The sequence below is a fragment of the Dipteris shenzhenensis genome, chromosome 3 (genome assembly GCF_047967505.1).
Source record: "Dipteris shenzhenensis isolate YYH24624 ecotype China chromosome 3, Dip_SZ_1.0, whole genome shotgun sequence".
NCBI lineage: Eukaryota > Viridiplantae > Streptophyta > Polypodiopsida > Gleicheniales > Dipteridaceae > Dipteris > Dipteris shenzhenensis.
The window spans coordinates 61,376,521-61,393,137 of NC_141598.1; the positions used below are offsets into that span (position 1 = coordinate 61,376,521).

General features: G+C 45.7%; 1 protein-coding gene across 1 annotated transcript in view; it reads left to right on the forward strand.

The window, feature by feature from the left end:
* LOC147904121 (protein FATTY ACID EXPORT 3, chloroplastic-like) overlaps positions 1–16,617 on the forward strand; it is a 72,423-nt gene that overhangs the window by 39,990 nt on the left and 15,816 nt on the right. Inside the window, exon 3 of the mRNA XM_087370755.1 lies at positions 12,606–12,773. Within this exon, the coding sequence (XP_087226881.1) occupies positions 12,606–12,773 (168 nt within the window). The remainder of the gene's footprint in view (positions 1–12,605; positions 12,774–16,617) is intronic.

Here is a 16,617-nt window from a genome sequence, read left to right on the forward strand (position 1 = left end):
CAACTAGGAGGACTTCTCCGTGGCTCGAGAAAGTAGCATACTGCAACAAATAGATCCGGGCTGTCCGTATGTCGGATTCGGATCCAAAGAAACTTGGAATGTGTATCTCTCTACTCAACTGAAATGGTCCCCAAAAGGGTGGATCTGTAGAGAACTGCTACTCCTCTTGATCCACGTACCCCCCCTGTGTTCCTGGTCTCATCTTTGAAAGCAGACTCCCATGTGTACCTGTTGAGTACTGGTAGTGGGCGCTCTGGACTCTGATGTGTCTGTGGGTAAAAGACTATGTCAGTTCCCTGCTTCTAACCATAAGGTACCATTACAGTTCCAAATGGTGCAGGAGAGGGTCTCGGAGATTTGAGTCTCATAGACCCTACCTCCCTAGCAGGAGGGGGGGGGGATGATACCCGACGGGGGCTTGTAAGAAGAAGTCCATCTCAGACTACTGCCCACTTCCCCTTGTTATAAGCTTGATCACGCTACTGAAACAGGGAGCACCTCTCCTCAACCTGTACTGGGGTGAGGTCCCATGGAGATTGCTGGCTGATCTTGTAGGACTGACTTGCATCGTAAGACCGAAAGTCGTGCCTGAGCCTCATAGAACCATATGATCAGGGGCTGCTCTCGGTTGGGGTCTCTCCCCACCCTCCATGCCCTCTCGATCTTGTGCTCAGCTACACCCAGAGTAGTGGCCACGAAAGCCATCGTATCTATCATCGGTGTAGCCTCAGTGTGGGGGATCCCACGAACTCTGCTGCTCCACGAGGGTAGCCGAAATGGTTGCCCTTGCGGGTTCCCATTTGGCCACGTCGACCCATGTGTACGTCTCCTCAATCACCGATTGCATGCTCGCAATTTGGGCCTTTACTACCGGTGTACTCCCTGTAACTGTACGAGTAGAGGAGAGCTCCTCCCTGAGCTGAACCATGTCCTGCCTCAACACGTGGATGATACTGGCCTGCTTCTGAATATGATGAGCCTGTTCCTGAACCACGCATGCCAAGTCCTAAGTGAACCTGGCCTGCTCCTGTGTGTAGCGGGTCAGCTCCACTTCCTTGGCTCGTATACTATGTACCTCCACCAGTAAAGTCTCCCATCTGTCCGAGGGATGAAAAGACCTTGTCCGAGCTGAAATTGAAAGGGCTGAGGTACAAAACTGGTAGGGTGTGGCAGGATAGTAGGGGGTGGTCGTGCAAGCTAAGTAAGCAGAGTGGATGCCTGAGGTACAGATACGGGTGTCTCAATGGTCCCAATTGGATAGGAGATGAAGACTGAGTTAGTGGCAAACTAATCCCAGTGGTATGGGGGAGCGGTGGCTGACTGAGAGGGAGAGAAGATGGGAAGGTCGAGAACAGTGGCCCTGTGTGCATCACCTCCTGTGGGCGTGACCTGGGTGGTGGAACGGCTAGGGTCTTCAAAGCAGTGGAGGAAGAGGACTCCAACAAAATGCCGCCTGTCACAGGAGAGGTGGCTAAAGTTGTAGACTTGATTGGCGTAGTTAAAGTTGACTTCAGTGGTAGGGCTGAAGCAAGCCCTCTCGACGCAGGTGAGGGTGTAGATGTAAGTGAAGTAACTCTTGTGGAAGCAGATGTGACTGTGGCTGATGATGATGATGATGATGATGACCCTTTATGAATCGCTCGGTTGTCCACTCCAAGTCCACTCCGGTTGAGGCGTCTGTTGACATCCTCAAGCTTCGATTGCACCTGTTGAGGTTTGTCCTTTTCCGTCTTAGTATCTTTTCCCCTTCCTCCTTTTCCCATCGGATAGAGAACTAATTGTTCTTGCTGTGTTTTTTGGTTTTTTTTTGCAGATGGGGGGTCCGTAAGTCACCTAAGACAGTTAGTCCATTGACCTAAAGACCTCTAGGATAGTTAGGACAGGTAGTTAGTCTAACCTAACCAAACCATGACGTAGCCTAACTCTAGTTAGGTTGACCTAACGTAACCCCAACTAACTAACTTGACCCATAACTAAACCTAACCTAACCCCAACTAACTAACTTGACCCAAGGTTTGCAGGGAAGCAAGAGGTGGGGGCATAGCCCACGTGGCAGCATGTGACAAGAGTGAGGTAGGAGGATTTGACGTGACGTGTGACGTGAGTAGAAAGAAAGAAAGAAAGAAAGAAAGTTTTTTAAAGTCTTCGGGAGACTGATGGGTCTATGAGATTGTGAAAATCCTGATACAACAAGCTGTGGTAGTGGAGCTACTAAACGAGTATCCATACCAATGCAAAATGCAAAAATGCAGAATGGCAGTACCAAGTCCTAAGTACAACATAGTCATGTCCATGGTCGACTATATAGCAATCTCAGCATCATCATCATCGGCGGCAGCAAGATATCAGGATGGATGAGGCAGTGGAGGCATGAAGTCGGCAATAGAGTGCTGTCGGCCACTCAGAGGTGCGGTCCTGACACGTCTCTTGGTCGTAGCTCTACGTTTGACCAGGGCTACTGTGACCCCCGTCGGTCGGGCTCCGACTCGAAACAAGGAGGGGATGTCCCCAAGTGTGATCTGCGTGTCGACCTTCTATCTAAGTTGTTGGGTCACAGGCTTTGGGACACGATCATGTCTCTCGTGGGGGTCCATGTGATCTAGTTGAAAGAATTCCGTGATAGAGCTCTGAGAGGGATCAGCCAAGGAAGAAGTCTGCTCCTGTCTCCGTGCTGAGAGTATCCTCTCGCGGTGTCTAAGTGCCTCATGAATGAAACTTACCAAACACCGCTAGTCCGGGTAGGAGAGGAAACGGGCCGAAATCCCATAGCTATCCCTGAAGAGGCAGTGGAAACGCCCTTGGATCTCATAGGAAACAGGACACCTGAAGATGAAATGCTCCTTTGTCTCAACCTCCTGCATGTCACACAGTGTGCATATGCGCCTCTCCCTGGGTAGTCGCTCTCGATGCGAAGTCTGTGTGAAGAGACCCGGAATTGCCCAAGAGAGACCCTTAGTGAGTAGGGTAGGTGGATCCGCGTGTATCCTGGTAGGGAGGTGTAGAGGACAGCATAGGGGGCGGAGAGGCTAGCGTATGGAGGCCTAGAGGGTAGTGTAGGGAGGCGAAGAGGTACGTTGGCATGCGGAGAGGCTAGCATAGGTAGGTAGAGAGGCTAGCGTAGGTGAGACGGGGGTCAACGAGACAGAGCGTAGGGCGGGTGACAGGCATTAGCAGAGAAGAGCAGAGTGATGGTGACGGGGGTGGAGCAAAGCATAAGCAATGGAGCAAAACGTGAGCGTGGAGCAGAATGTGAGCATGGAGCAGAGCATGAGCGATGGAGCAGAATGTGAGCATGGAGAGCAGAGCATGAGCGATGGAGCAGAATGTGAGCGTTATAGCAAAACGTGAGCGATGGAGCAGAACGTGAGCGATGGAGCAGAACGTGAGCGATGGAGCAGAACGTGAGTGATGGAGCAGAACGTGGAGAGAGAGAGATGTATTAACGACCTCGTGGGTCTATGAGACAAGGTACAAAATATATGTAACTCATACATACAAGCCACTGTGGGCTAAAGCAAAGGGCTCACTAAGTCCCTTGCTGAGTGCTAAGTGCTAAAAATGCAAAAAGCTAGTACAAAATAGTAGGAAAAGAGCAATGAACTACTGCTCAGAAACAGAGCTCCAAGTACATGTGGAGGCTCTATATAACCCGGCTCCCTGATGGCCCTTTGATGTGATTTCCAGACCGGGTTGGGACCGAGCGAGCTTCCAGTGAAGCTAAGCTTCTACAGGGATCATTGTTTACATATTCACAGAGGGATCCACTTACCCCACTCACTGAGGATCTCTATTGGGAATATTTTGGTCTCTTAACATAGACTGCGAATTGAGAGTGACAAGGTAGAGGGTCTACCCTGGGAGAGGCGCATATGCACATTATGTGACATAGAGGAGGTCGAGTCAGAGGAGCATTTCATTTTTAGCCCAGTATACTATGATATCCGAGGATGCTTCTACTGCCTCTTCAGAGACGCTTTTGGGGTGTTGTCCCGATTTCTCTCCTATCCAGACTAGAGATGCTTGGCGGCTTTCATCCATGAGGTGGTCACGCACCACGAACGTCTACTTCGATCATGGAGATAGGAGCCGACCTTCTCCTTGGTAGACTCTTCTTAGAGCTTGATCATGGAGTTCTTCCAGCCTAAGCATGTGGACCCTTATACAATATCGAGATGCAGAGCCCACGACAGGACAGCTCAGATAGAGGGTTAACACACAGATTACACTTGGAGATATCCCCTCTCTGTTTAGAGTTTGGGCTCGACCGACAAGGGTCCCTGTTGTAGGTACGAAACGAAAAGAAAGAGAGAGAGTGCAGGTACAAGACGAGTCGATAGAGAAGTCACGTCAATCTTAGATAAAGTACAAAATGCACAAGTACAAAGTACTTGTACATAGATCTAGGACTAAGTGTCCTAGGTGTCACATAGGTGTCCTATGTGGCCTAAAAGGCACTAGCACTATAAGTGCCTACACTTATGCCTACAAGGCACATACCATGGCCTATAGGGCATCACTAGAACCACCAAGAGATGGCCTACAAACCCCCCTCCATGGGATGGGCTGAAGTACTCTGGAAACGTCTCAGAATACCTGGTAGTTTTTGGTCATGGTGGCACATGTTCATCCAAAAGGATATAGCCACCTATGAATGTACAAGGAATGTTAGATCATGTAACAAAGGGAACCAAGTGTAAAGCCTGTCGGAAGACTTCGAACTTGGGACGAGGAAGTGCCTTTGTAAACATATCTGCGATGTTGTCCTCTGTGGGAAGATAGGACAACTCTATGTCTCCTGCTGACAACCACTCCCGAACATAATGATAGTGAACTTCAATATGCTTGGTACACGCATGAAACACTGGGTTACGCGCAATGGCCAAAGCACTCTGGCTGTCAGTGTAGACAATAGTGGAGGATGTCTGGCAAATACCAAGATCTGTAAGTAACTGTCGAAGCCAAACACACTCTACTGTAGCGGTGAAAGCTGCCCTGTACTCAGCCTCACAGCTAGACGTGGCAACTGTCGGTTGCTTCTTGCTGAGCCAAGAAATACATGAATTGCCAAGCAAAAAACAATTGCCAGTATGTGACACTCTGGTGTCCGAACATCGTGCCCAGTCGCTATCCGTGTAAGCATGCATGGTAAGTGAACCCTGATCACCATAGAAGAGGGCTAAATCCTGAGTGCCTCTGAGATATCTGAAGACTCTTTTCACTGCCTGCCAATGCTGTGAACTGGGCATGTGCATGAATCTGCTGAGCTGAGATACTGCATTCTGCAAGTCAGGTCTGGTGTGACATAAATAAATAAGGCATCGAACAGCCTGCTGATAAAGAGTGATATCACATGGTGGGCTCCCATCATGAGCTGAGAATTTGAAGCGAGGGTCCACTGGAGTAGAGATTGGCTTGCAATCCTCAAACTGAAAACGATCAAGGAGCTGTCCAATGTATCTGGACTGAGACATCATGATACCCCCCTCAACATGAGCAAACTGAATGCCCAAATAATAATGGAGCTGTCCCATGTCTGACATGTCAAAAATCTGGTGCAAATCAGCCTTGAAAGCTGCAATTTGCTGAGTATCTGGGCCCGTGATAAGCATATCATCCACATATAAAATCAGCACTAAAAAATCAGATCCACTCCCACGGAAAGAAAGAGTGGGTTCTGTGGGACTATTCTGAAAATCAAGGGATAGTAAGTGTGCATGAATTTTGGCATACCATGCCCTGGGTGCCTGCTTCAAACCATAAAGGGATTTTCTAAGCCGGCATACCTTATTTTCAGAATTAACAACCTCAAAGCCAAGAGGTTGTGTGACATAGACTTCTTCGTGCAGATCCCCATGAAGAAAAGCGGTCTTGATGTCAGGTTGATGCACTTGCCATGATGATGGGCTGCAATGGCAATGACACATCGAATGGTAGTAATCCTGGATGTGGGAGCAAATGTCTCCTCAAAGTCAATGCCTTGTTGTTGGGCATACCCTTTTGCAACAAGACGGGCTTTGTATCGATCTATGCTGCCATCAGATTTCCTTTTTAATTTGTAGACCCACCGCGTTCCAATGGCATGCTTGCTAGGTGGGAGATCTACTAATTCCCATGTGTCATTCTTGGCAATAGATTGTAACTCAGCTTTCATTGCATCCATCCACTCTTTGCTGTCAAAAGCATCTTTATGGCACAAAGGCTCTTCATTGCAAGCTGTAGCAAGGAGTGCAACCTCAAGAAAGTGACCATGCTGTCTATTCCCTGATCTTGTGCGGGCAGCAAAAGGCTGATCTTGTTTGCTGTCCATCAATGTGTCAAGAAGCCATCTGGGAACTTGCCTTTGCTGTCTATTGACAGCTCTTTCTTCAATGACTGCATCATGAGTAGTGGGATCATTTTGTGCCGGAAGAGAAACCTGCAAATCAGCATGAGGTTGGGGCTGATTATTGCTTAGTGGAGGGCTTGCAGGAGGCTCATGTTGCTGCTCAAAGTCCTCCTCTGATGATGGCAGAGGTAACCAAGATTCAAAGGCATCAAACGTGTCAATATCTGGCTTTGCTTTGCAGTCCACAAGAGGAGAAGCTGAATGTTCAGCAAAGATCACATCTCTACTGACAATAATCTTCCCAGTATTTGGTTGATATAGCCGATACCCTCTGCTCTCCTGGCTGTAACCAATGAATATGCATTTGATTGCCTTGTCGTCAAGCTTATGTCTCAGCTGAGATGGTACATGAACATATGCAAGAGACCCAAAAACTTTCATGTGTGAAAGTGAAGGCTTCCTGCCTTTCCATGCTTCATAAGGTGTAATAGTCTTTAATGCCCGTGTAGGTGATCTATTCAGCACATAGTTGGCACACATTACTACATCAAGCCAAAATTTCTTGGGCAAAGACTTGGCCTTAAGCATGCATCTGGCCATCTCCATTGTGGACCTGTTTTTCCTTTCAGAAACAAGATTCTGCTGAGGAGTATAAGGAGTAGTGCATGAGTGAATAATTCCCCGTGAGGATAAAAATGCATCAAACTCCTTTGACATATACTCACCCCCCCTATCTGTGTTGAGGGTGACAAGCTTGCATCCTGATTCATTCTCAACCATATTCAGCCATCTCTGAAAGCATAAGAAAACTTCAGATTTGGCCTTTAAAGGATATACCCAGCAATACCTTGTGAAATCATCAATGAGAGTCATGAAATACTTGTATCCTCCAATTGCATTTGTCCTCATTGGGCCACAGACATCACTGTGTACTAGCTGCAATTTCCTTTGTGAGAGTTTTGGACAATTCTTTTGAAAAGGAAATCGATGCATCTTACCCAAAAGACAGCCCTCACACACATGTTTAGAAACTGTGTGAGTCTGAGGTACATCATTTGCCAACTGTTGTGAATGTAGCTTTGCAAGAGCTCTATAATTGAGATGGCCCATTCTCTCATGCCAAAGATGAGTTTCAGCAAGTTGTGAATCTGAAATAGCCAATGCTTTAGTAGAAAGTGCAGCTGAATGATGATCAAGGTGATAAAGCCCTTTTTGCAAAGTGCCAGTGAGAACTATGGCATTGTCATCACGAAGATCATATACTAGGCATCTGTAGCCATCAAAAATTACTCTGAAACCTGAAGTAGCAATTGCTGAAATTGAAATCAAGTTGACTTCAATGCCAGGCACAAAAAGAACATTTGTCAGAGTGACTGGAAATGGATGTGAGCTGCACATCTCCAACTCCTTTTACAGCATATGAAGCATTATTGGCACATGTAACAGTCCCCCCTCGAGGTGCATCAGCTAGAGAATGAAACAACTGTCTGCAAGATGTGACATGCTTGGAAGCACCACTATCAAAGTACTAGGACTGAGCATCATTAGTAGTAAAAAGTGCATCAGCTTTGGAGGGATCAAATGAGCAATGGACAGCCCATGCCCAATCATCCTGAAGAGCATGTGCATGTGAAGCATCTGCTGGCTCATGGGATTCAATGGCATGTGAGGCATTAACTGTCAATCGTGCTTTCTTTTTCTCCGAAGCAATGCGCTTCTTGCATTCTGAAATGTCATGTCCAGGCTTGCGACAATAGTTGCATCTTTTCTTCTTTCCCTTATCTGCTGTATTTTTAGATGCATGGGAGGAATTGCAGCTGCTATGCGTAGAGGAATTGCAGCTGCTATGTGCAGATTTTGGCTTGCCCATAGGCTTGGAAGCCTTGCCTCTTCCTGTCTGCTGTGAAGCAAATGCATGATCAGGAATAATGGCTTGTCTGTTAGCTCTACTTTGCTCTTCCTGCAAAAGCAAAGTAACTAGTTGGTCAAAAGAATAGTGGTCTGGATTACCCATGGCCACTAATCGAAGGGTTGTAGCAAACCCTTGATATGTATCTGGCAGTCCATTCAATGTGGTACTGACAAGCTGTGAATTTGGCACCACCTCATCAATGTTGGCAAGCTGTTCCATGAGGTCTTTGACCTTTGTCAAATATGCATCCATTGACTCACCTTCATTCATATTCACTTCCTGTAATTGCCTTCTCAAATATGCAACACGAGCTTCATTGCGTATCTAATAGAGAGAAGCCAATTTATCCCAAGCATCCTTTGCTGTCGTGCAAGACCGGATGTGTGGAATAATGATTCTCTTGCATGATAAAGCAATGCATGAATGTGCATTTGCATCTCTTGCATCCCATCTTGACTGTTCTTGAGTTGGAAGAGTAGCAGCAGGAGTGCTAGAGGAAGAGGCATCAGGAGGAGTACCACCTGCAGAAGGACCAGCAGTAGAAACAACCACTGTAGCATTGGCTGGCCTCAGATCAGCCCCAGAAACAATATTTCCACAAATGCTTTGCAACAAGAATATGTTTCATGAGATAAGACCACATCGGATAGTTGGTGCCATCCAACTTATCATCTTCACGAAGAACTCCAAATAAATCTTGATTGTTCCCAGCCATAGCAACTGTGATAACCTGTAAAAGACCTGAAAACCCAAAAAGCCTGCTATCACTGCAAAAAGCTGGCTGTCCCAAAAATGACAGCAAATATCTGCAAATTTCTGACCCAAATCAAAGGGCAAATGCAGATCTGACCCAAATGTGACTGTGACAAGCAATGTTCACTGCAAAAACAGCAAATTTGGCAAAAGCCCCAAATTTATTGAGGGCAAATAGGCCAAAAAGAGGGCAAATTCAGAAAAGCCCCAAATTTTGCTGAAATTTTTGCAAATGTGACCCAATGTATGCAAATCAGACTCAATGTCCTGCAAATGTAACTTAATGTCCTGCAATCTGACCCAATGTACTGCAATCTAAACAAGAAATTGCAGAACAAATCCCAAAACTCCAGTTTTCTTGCAAGAAATTGCAATCAAAGGAGGTGAAAGGAAATGAAAGCCCCAAATTTGCCAATGTCTTATGGTGAAACGTGCGGAATATCCAGATCAAGTACAAGCTGTACGATCAGCTATTGAAGGTACGTGTGTACGGGAAACTGGTACAAGCTGCTGACGACTGATCTGTAGGTACGGTGCAAGTACCTTGCACGGTGTTCCTACACAAGTATTGAAGGTACGGCGTACGGCAAACTGAAGGTACGGCATACGACGAACTGAAGGTACGGCGATGACGCAGAGTACGGAGCAGATAGCACTGCAGGTACGGCGTAGTGTACGGTATACGTACGGAAGGTACGGCACAGAGTATGATTGAAGGTACGGCGCAGAGTACGGCGATGCACGATTTCAGTGCAACGATGCAACGCGCAGGTACGTACGGCTACGTGCAGTACGGACAACGACGGTGCAGGTACGGCGCAGGTACGGAGAAGTGCACGGACGTGCAGTACAGCACAACGACGCGTAGGTACGGATGTGCACGGACGTGCAGTACGGCAACTACGCAGAGTACGGAGCAGATAGCGCTGAAGGGCCTCGAACAAGCTGGGAATATGTCGACCAGCAGGGCAGAAAACTCCCAATGAGCAATGGAGGACTCGGGGCTGAGGAGAGCTGGAAGGCTAGAGCAATACCTGCTCTGATACTACTATAGGTACGAAACGAAAAGAAAGAGAGAGAGTGCAAGTGCTTCTGTTGTCTTATCCACCTTAATGACCTGATGATGATGATGATGATGATGATTATGAGGATGATGATGATGATGATGATACCGATGTGTAGTTGATCACTCTGACATGACTATGTAGTACTTAGCACTAGCTTTTCACATTGTGCATTTTTGTGGATGCTCGTTTAGTAGCTCCACCCTCACAGTTTGTTTGTTTCAAGATTCTCAGAGTCTCATAGGAGCTGCAGATTCCAGAGACATTGATATGGGGGGTGGTGAGCCTATATGAGTCAGTCAGAGGCCGACTTTGTGCCCCAGGTGGCCTATCGGATTGGTTCGAGAGTATGATCAAAGTGAAGCAGGGTTGCCCCCTCTCAACGACTCTCTTCGGGCTGTACATTGATGAGATCACCCCTTTCACACTGATGACATAGTCCTTATCTCATCCTCAGTGGAGGGGCTGCAAAGACACTTGGAGACTCTAGAGGTGTTCTATAGAGAGAGAGAGACATGACAGTTAACCTTGGGAAGACCAAGGTTATGGTCTTCAACACCGCACATGCAGTAATCCGACGACTCAGTTTCACTTATCAAACCGAGCCAGTGGAGATAGGGCAGTCATACACATATTTGGGAGCAGTCTTCACAAGACCCCTTTTCACTATGACACATGTAGCCTAGGCATGACTCACATGGGGACGGCGTGCTTTGGCCCGATTGGAGAGACTGTTTCCAGGCACACTTCCAGGATCCATTGACGAAGTGCTGGCTTTTCGATACGCTAGCGTGACCGACTCCCATATATGTAGCACCCTTCTTTGGATGTGATCTACCGATAGCAATGTGGAAGACATTTGAGCGGCTACAGGTGACCATGGGATCTAGGATGATTCGGAGTAAGCCCTCAGTTCCTCATGAGATAGTACATGCAGAGTTTGCCATGACACCACTACAGATTGATGCCATCTTTTAGACAGTGACTTTCATCCATAGAGTCAGGGACTTACCCCATTAGAGACTACCGAGGCTGGCTCTGGAGTCATCTAGACAAGTAGCTGAGGGTGGGGCAGACACATGGTATGCACATATATCCACATGGTTTGCCAGACACGGGATTCAGATGGACAAGCTCCCCTAGGTCTGCATTGGGCTCTATCTGCTTGAAATGTGCCGACACAGGTAGACCCTGCTACTACAGATCAAAGAGCAGCAGGAGGTGATCACACCACAGGATGTAGAGGCTGACCACACACAGGGGCACGCCATAGATTTTTATGCATTTGAGTCAGCTCTAGGATACAGTGGGGTGGAGGAGGAGGAGCTAGCTGCTATGTGGGCAGTCTGGATTACCAAGAGACTTGCAGAGTCCACCCACAACATGGAGAGCACCCAGAGCACACTTGATTGAGGTTCGCCCTATCACAACTTTCCTCAGAGGGGACTGCCCGAGACAAGGGGTCACTTTGAACATAGCTCAGCGGGTTTAGAGATCGAGGAGACCACGCCCCCCTCCGACACCGCTGTATGAGACAGCCAGACAGTCCATACATTTTCACCGCTCATAGACGAGCAACCACAGTGCCGGGCTTCGGTTTCTGAGTTTCCAGTTCCAGTTTCAGTTCTCAGCCTGCTCGAGATAGCAGATAGCACATGATATGATATTTTTGTACTTGTTTTTGCTTGAGCCATTGAGCCCTCTTTATTTCAGGATAGTACTCAACAAAGGGTCTTAGCGTGCCCTTTGCCTCAGCCCCTTGTGGCTTCTATGAGTTTTTCTCTTTGGTGTCACTTTGTCCCATAGGCCCATGAGGCCTCCCGTGGACGTTAATATATCTTTCTTTCTTTATTTCTCTCCCCCAATCGCCTACTCTTGATGCGAGTTATCTTTTCCGTTCCTCCACACCCTGCCTTTGTGACGCGAGTGATAACAGCTTGAGAATCTTCAACCAGCTGCCCGCGTGAGCTATCCAGAGGAAGAGAGATCTTGCTGCGATCAATATTCCAGCCTTCTCGAGGGCTCTAGAACTGCTGCGATTTGTACCAAGAAGCCAGAACCTGTTGTGATTTTTTGTCTAGGCTGGTTTCATCAAACAAAGCATTACAAAAATAAAGAGCATGTCAGCCTGAAACTAGCCTCCTCTAGATCTAGATCTTGTAATGACAGCCTGTAAAATACACTGTTAATGTATTGACAAGTCCCATAGATCATTGGAATAGTCTATAAGATACAAGAAACATTAACTTGTTGTATCTCTGAGTAGATTCTATGTTCCAGGAATTGGTTGTAAACATGTAAATTAAACAAAGCATTTAAAAACTATTACAACGTATCAGCGTGAAACTAGTCTGCTCTAGATCTATATCTTTTAAGACCTTCATGTGCATGAAATTCTACTTTCAAATAGCTGGTAACCAGCCGTCGTTTGAATTGTTGTTTTATCAAGTGGTGTGCTCTTTGCTGATGTTCCTTTTACACTACAAATGTCATGGTAATTGAACTTTATTCTGGAAATTACTCACCTCTTGTTGAATTTTTCCTTTAACAGGCAGCTTTCTTGTAATTGGGGGCTTACTTTGGTTCATTATCTCTGGAAGCACTGCTGCCATCCGCTTTGGGGTCATCTTGGGTGGCATTCTTTTAGGTTTGAGTGTGTCAAGCTTGAAAGTTTGGAAGAAAGGAAAATCATCCATGCCTTACATAAAGGGACAAGCAGGTAGAATGCCTTGGCCTTAGTTGATAATCTACTCCTGTGGCTATGTGAGTTTGATTACATACAGGTCCATCTTTTTGGATCTATTAATGTAGTTTATGTGTTTCACAACGTAGCATAAACTGAACTTTTGTCTAGAATAACGATATGTTAAAGCAGGAAAGTCTCATTTAGTAAGTGATCAATATGAGCCACTAGAAATTGCTGCTTTTGCATAAGGGCCAATCATATTACTGCACCTTTGAAATTGGAATCAAAATGGCAGCTACCTATTGACTGAATTTAGCATTTCATTCTTTAAACACATACACAAAACAATACCCCCCCTCCCCCCTCGCCCCTCTCTCCAAAAAAAAAAGAAAATCTCTCTCTCTCTCTCTCTCTCTCTCTACATATATATGTGTGTGTGTGTGTGTGTGTGTGTGTAACACACACACACACACACACACACACACACACGCATACATATGTACATACATACATACATATACACACACATACATATATATACACACACACATTTTTTTAGTGAAAACATTGATTGATTACATTACAAGAATAGTCACCTCAGAAAAGAGGCGCTAGAAAATACATCAACTGAAGATCTCAGTATAAGACTAATATACATCCTGATCTATCTGGCGAGTCTGCAAGCAATCAAAGAAAGATTGCTGCAGAGAACACTTAAAGTAAGCAAACAAAGAAAAATTGGGATCACTTCGTTGGGGAGAGACTAAAATGAAAATGTTTAGACTTCACAAGCAGTTGTAGCTTGAATGAAGAGATTTTGGACTACCTTTTGATTAGCCTTCTCCTGTAGTGCTAGCCTTCGTCATGGCTGAGTCTGCCCTTCACCTCCGGAGTGCCGACAGAAACTCAGTACAAAGACTTTGTATAAATGGATGCTCAAGTATGTGTGGGTGTGTCGATTTGTATGTGTGAGAGCATATTTTTATACTATGGTCTACACCCACAGTTGGGCACTGATGATGTCAGTGGGGATGTCATAGTAGCTAGTCCCTGCTATGCATGATGGAGTTTATGGTTTTCAACCTTGTGAGTGACTATCATGAGATTGAAACTGCACTATGTTGTGTTTTTAGAGGATGAGTTTGGGAATGTTCCTGGATTCATCTAGTATATTTACAATTGCGGTCTGTCCATAAAGTCCAAAGTGTCCAATAGCGACCCCAAACAAAGAAAAGATGAAACTCCGGTTGCTGTGGATGAAAGCCGAAGAGCCAGAAAAATTTCATGAAGAGAAGAGTCGGGAATCTTGCTCGTAGACGCTGTCAAAGAGAATCCAGAAATTGTCGAGAAGACGGGCAATGCCAAAATAAATGAGGCACAGTTTCCTGAGAGGTTAGACAACGATGACATAAAGAAGGAGCAATGTGCCTATGGGCCAACAATTGTCCAGATGGAAAAATTCCCAGAAGCACTCGCCATAAAAAAACCTGTTGCTGAAGTGGAAGCTTGTATGCCCAAAGTTTCCGCAGTCTTTTCTTCCACCACTTAGCTGGCCGATTCAATCGCCAAATAGAATTACCCTATTCTGAAACCCAGGGTTGAGGCAAAAGGATTTTGTATAATGCAGGCACAGTAATCTAAGATAGCCTCAAAGGACGAGAGGAGTACCCAAGGGAAGTCAGAGTCCAATCCTCTAATCTATCTTGGAGTTCCAAAGGGGGTATACACACACTTTTTTTTTGTGAAACCAGTGACTATAAAATTAACATAAAATCAAGGTACATGACATTAGACTCTAAAAGAGAGCCTAATGGAAGCACTCAAAAACAGTAAGAAAACACTTCAAGGCTAGTAGCATCCAAATCCCTCACAGTGGGGGTACACACACACACACACACACACACACACACACACACACACACACACACATTTTTTTGTTAGTGGAATCTTTGAGTCATTATATTACAAAGCAGCTATCCCAGAAAGGGGGAGCTATAATACATCAAGAGAAAATCTCACTGTAGGACAAATTTACATGATGATCAAAGACACGAGATTGCAAGCAATCAAAAAGCGATTGTTGCAAAGAGTGTCTGAAGAAAGAGAAAGTGGGAAAAACAGGATCACCAAAGATCCTATGATTACGATCCTTCCAGAGAGTCTAGAGTGCCCAGTACCGAACCCAAACAAAAAAGAAAACAAACTCCTGTCTGGATGAATGTACACCAAAAAGCCAGAAGAACTTGCCAAAAGCAATTTGAGGAAACCGAGCTCTCAAAATCTGCCCAAGGAAGTCCAAGAAAGCACGGGAGGAAGGACAATGCCAAAAGAGATGAGGCACAGTCTCTCTCGGAGCCAGACATCTGCGACAAATAGAGGAAGCAATATGTCGTCGTGCCAAGAGTTGTCCATGAGGAAGAACACCCAACGGAGAGGAATCTTAGAATGCCAAATTTGTCTCAAACACACACACACACACACTCTCTCTCTCTCTCTCTCTCTCTTGGGTGAAATCTTTGATTGATTATATTGTATGAGTAGCAACCTCAAAATAAGATGCTACAATTCATTCAACTGAAAATCTGAGTATATGCCAAAAAGACCTCATGATCTATGCAGCGGGTCTGCAGGCAATCAAAGAAAGATTGCTGCAAACGCCTAAAAAAGCCAAACAGGGAGAAAGTAGGATCACCAAAGACTTTACAATTCCTATATGTTCATAAAGTCCATAGTGCCCAGTAGCGAACCCAAACGAAGAAAAGATGAAACTCCGGTTTGGATGGATGAAACCCAAATAGCCAGAAGAACTTCCCAAACGGAATAGATGGAAATCTCGCTCGTAGGCACTGTCGAAGCAGATCAAAAAACTCACGAGAGCATGGACAATGCCAAAACAAGTGAGGCACAGTCTCCGAAGAAGTAGAACATCTGTAGCAAAGTGCAAGAGCAATGTGTCGATGAGCTAATAGCTGTCCAGATGAAAACATTCCCAAAAGAACTCGCCAAAAGAAAAATTGTTGCCGAAGCGGTACTTTATAGGCCCAAAGTTGTTGTAATCTTTTCCTCCACCACTTGGCTGGGCGATGCATTCGCCAAACAGAATCACCTCTCTCTGAAACCCAAGGTTGAGGCAAAAGGATTTTATACAATGCAGGTACAATAATTTGAGATAGCCTCAAAGGATGAGAAGAGGACCTTGGAGAAGTCAAAGTCCAATCTTCGGGCCGGTCCTGGAGTTCCAAAGGAGGAATCGGAACAAAAGGCGAAAGCATAGAAGTAATTTGTTGCCACAAAGGACGATAATGAGAGCCCGATCCATATGTAGTGGCCCCTAGAGAAAAGGGGAGCACAGTATCAGCATCATCTATAACATCAGCAACCGAGGTGATGCCTTTAAACGAGACAAAGTAGGAACGTCGAGGTTCCTGTAAAGCCAAGGGAGGCTGAAAGACTTTTGACCAGTGAATGCTTTCAGCTCTCAGAGAATCCCCCAAAGATTGCCGTCCATTCCATTCCAGATGAGAAAGAACATGCTTCCAGTCAAGAAGCAAGCGGGAGACAAAAGGGGCAGCTAGGCAAAGTGCCATCAGTGCAGCCAAAAAAGAAATCCTAGTGATTGAGTTGCCAATGACCAAACGCAGAAACTGATATGAGTGATAAGAGTCCTAATTATAAGATCCCAAGGCTGATCACCTTGCAGAAATTGCAGCAACATTTTTCCCCTGTGGGTAAGAATATGCCCGAGATGTTGAATCCACCATGCATCTTGGGAGAACAAATGTGATGCATCGAAAGCAGCCTGAGACTTTTTCTGCCATGTTTGGATCGCCAGAAGATTTCCATATAGACAGACATGAAAGATGTAAGATCTGCCTTA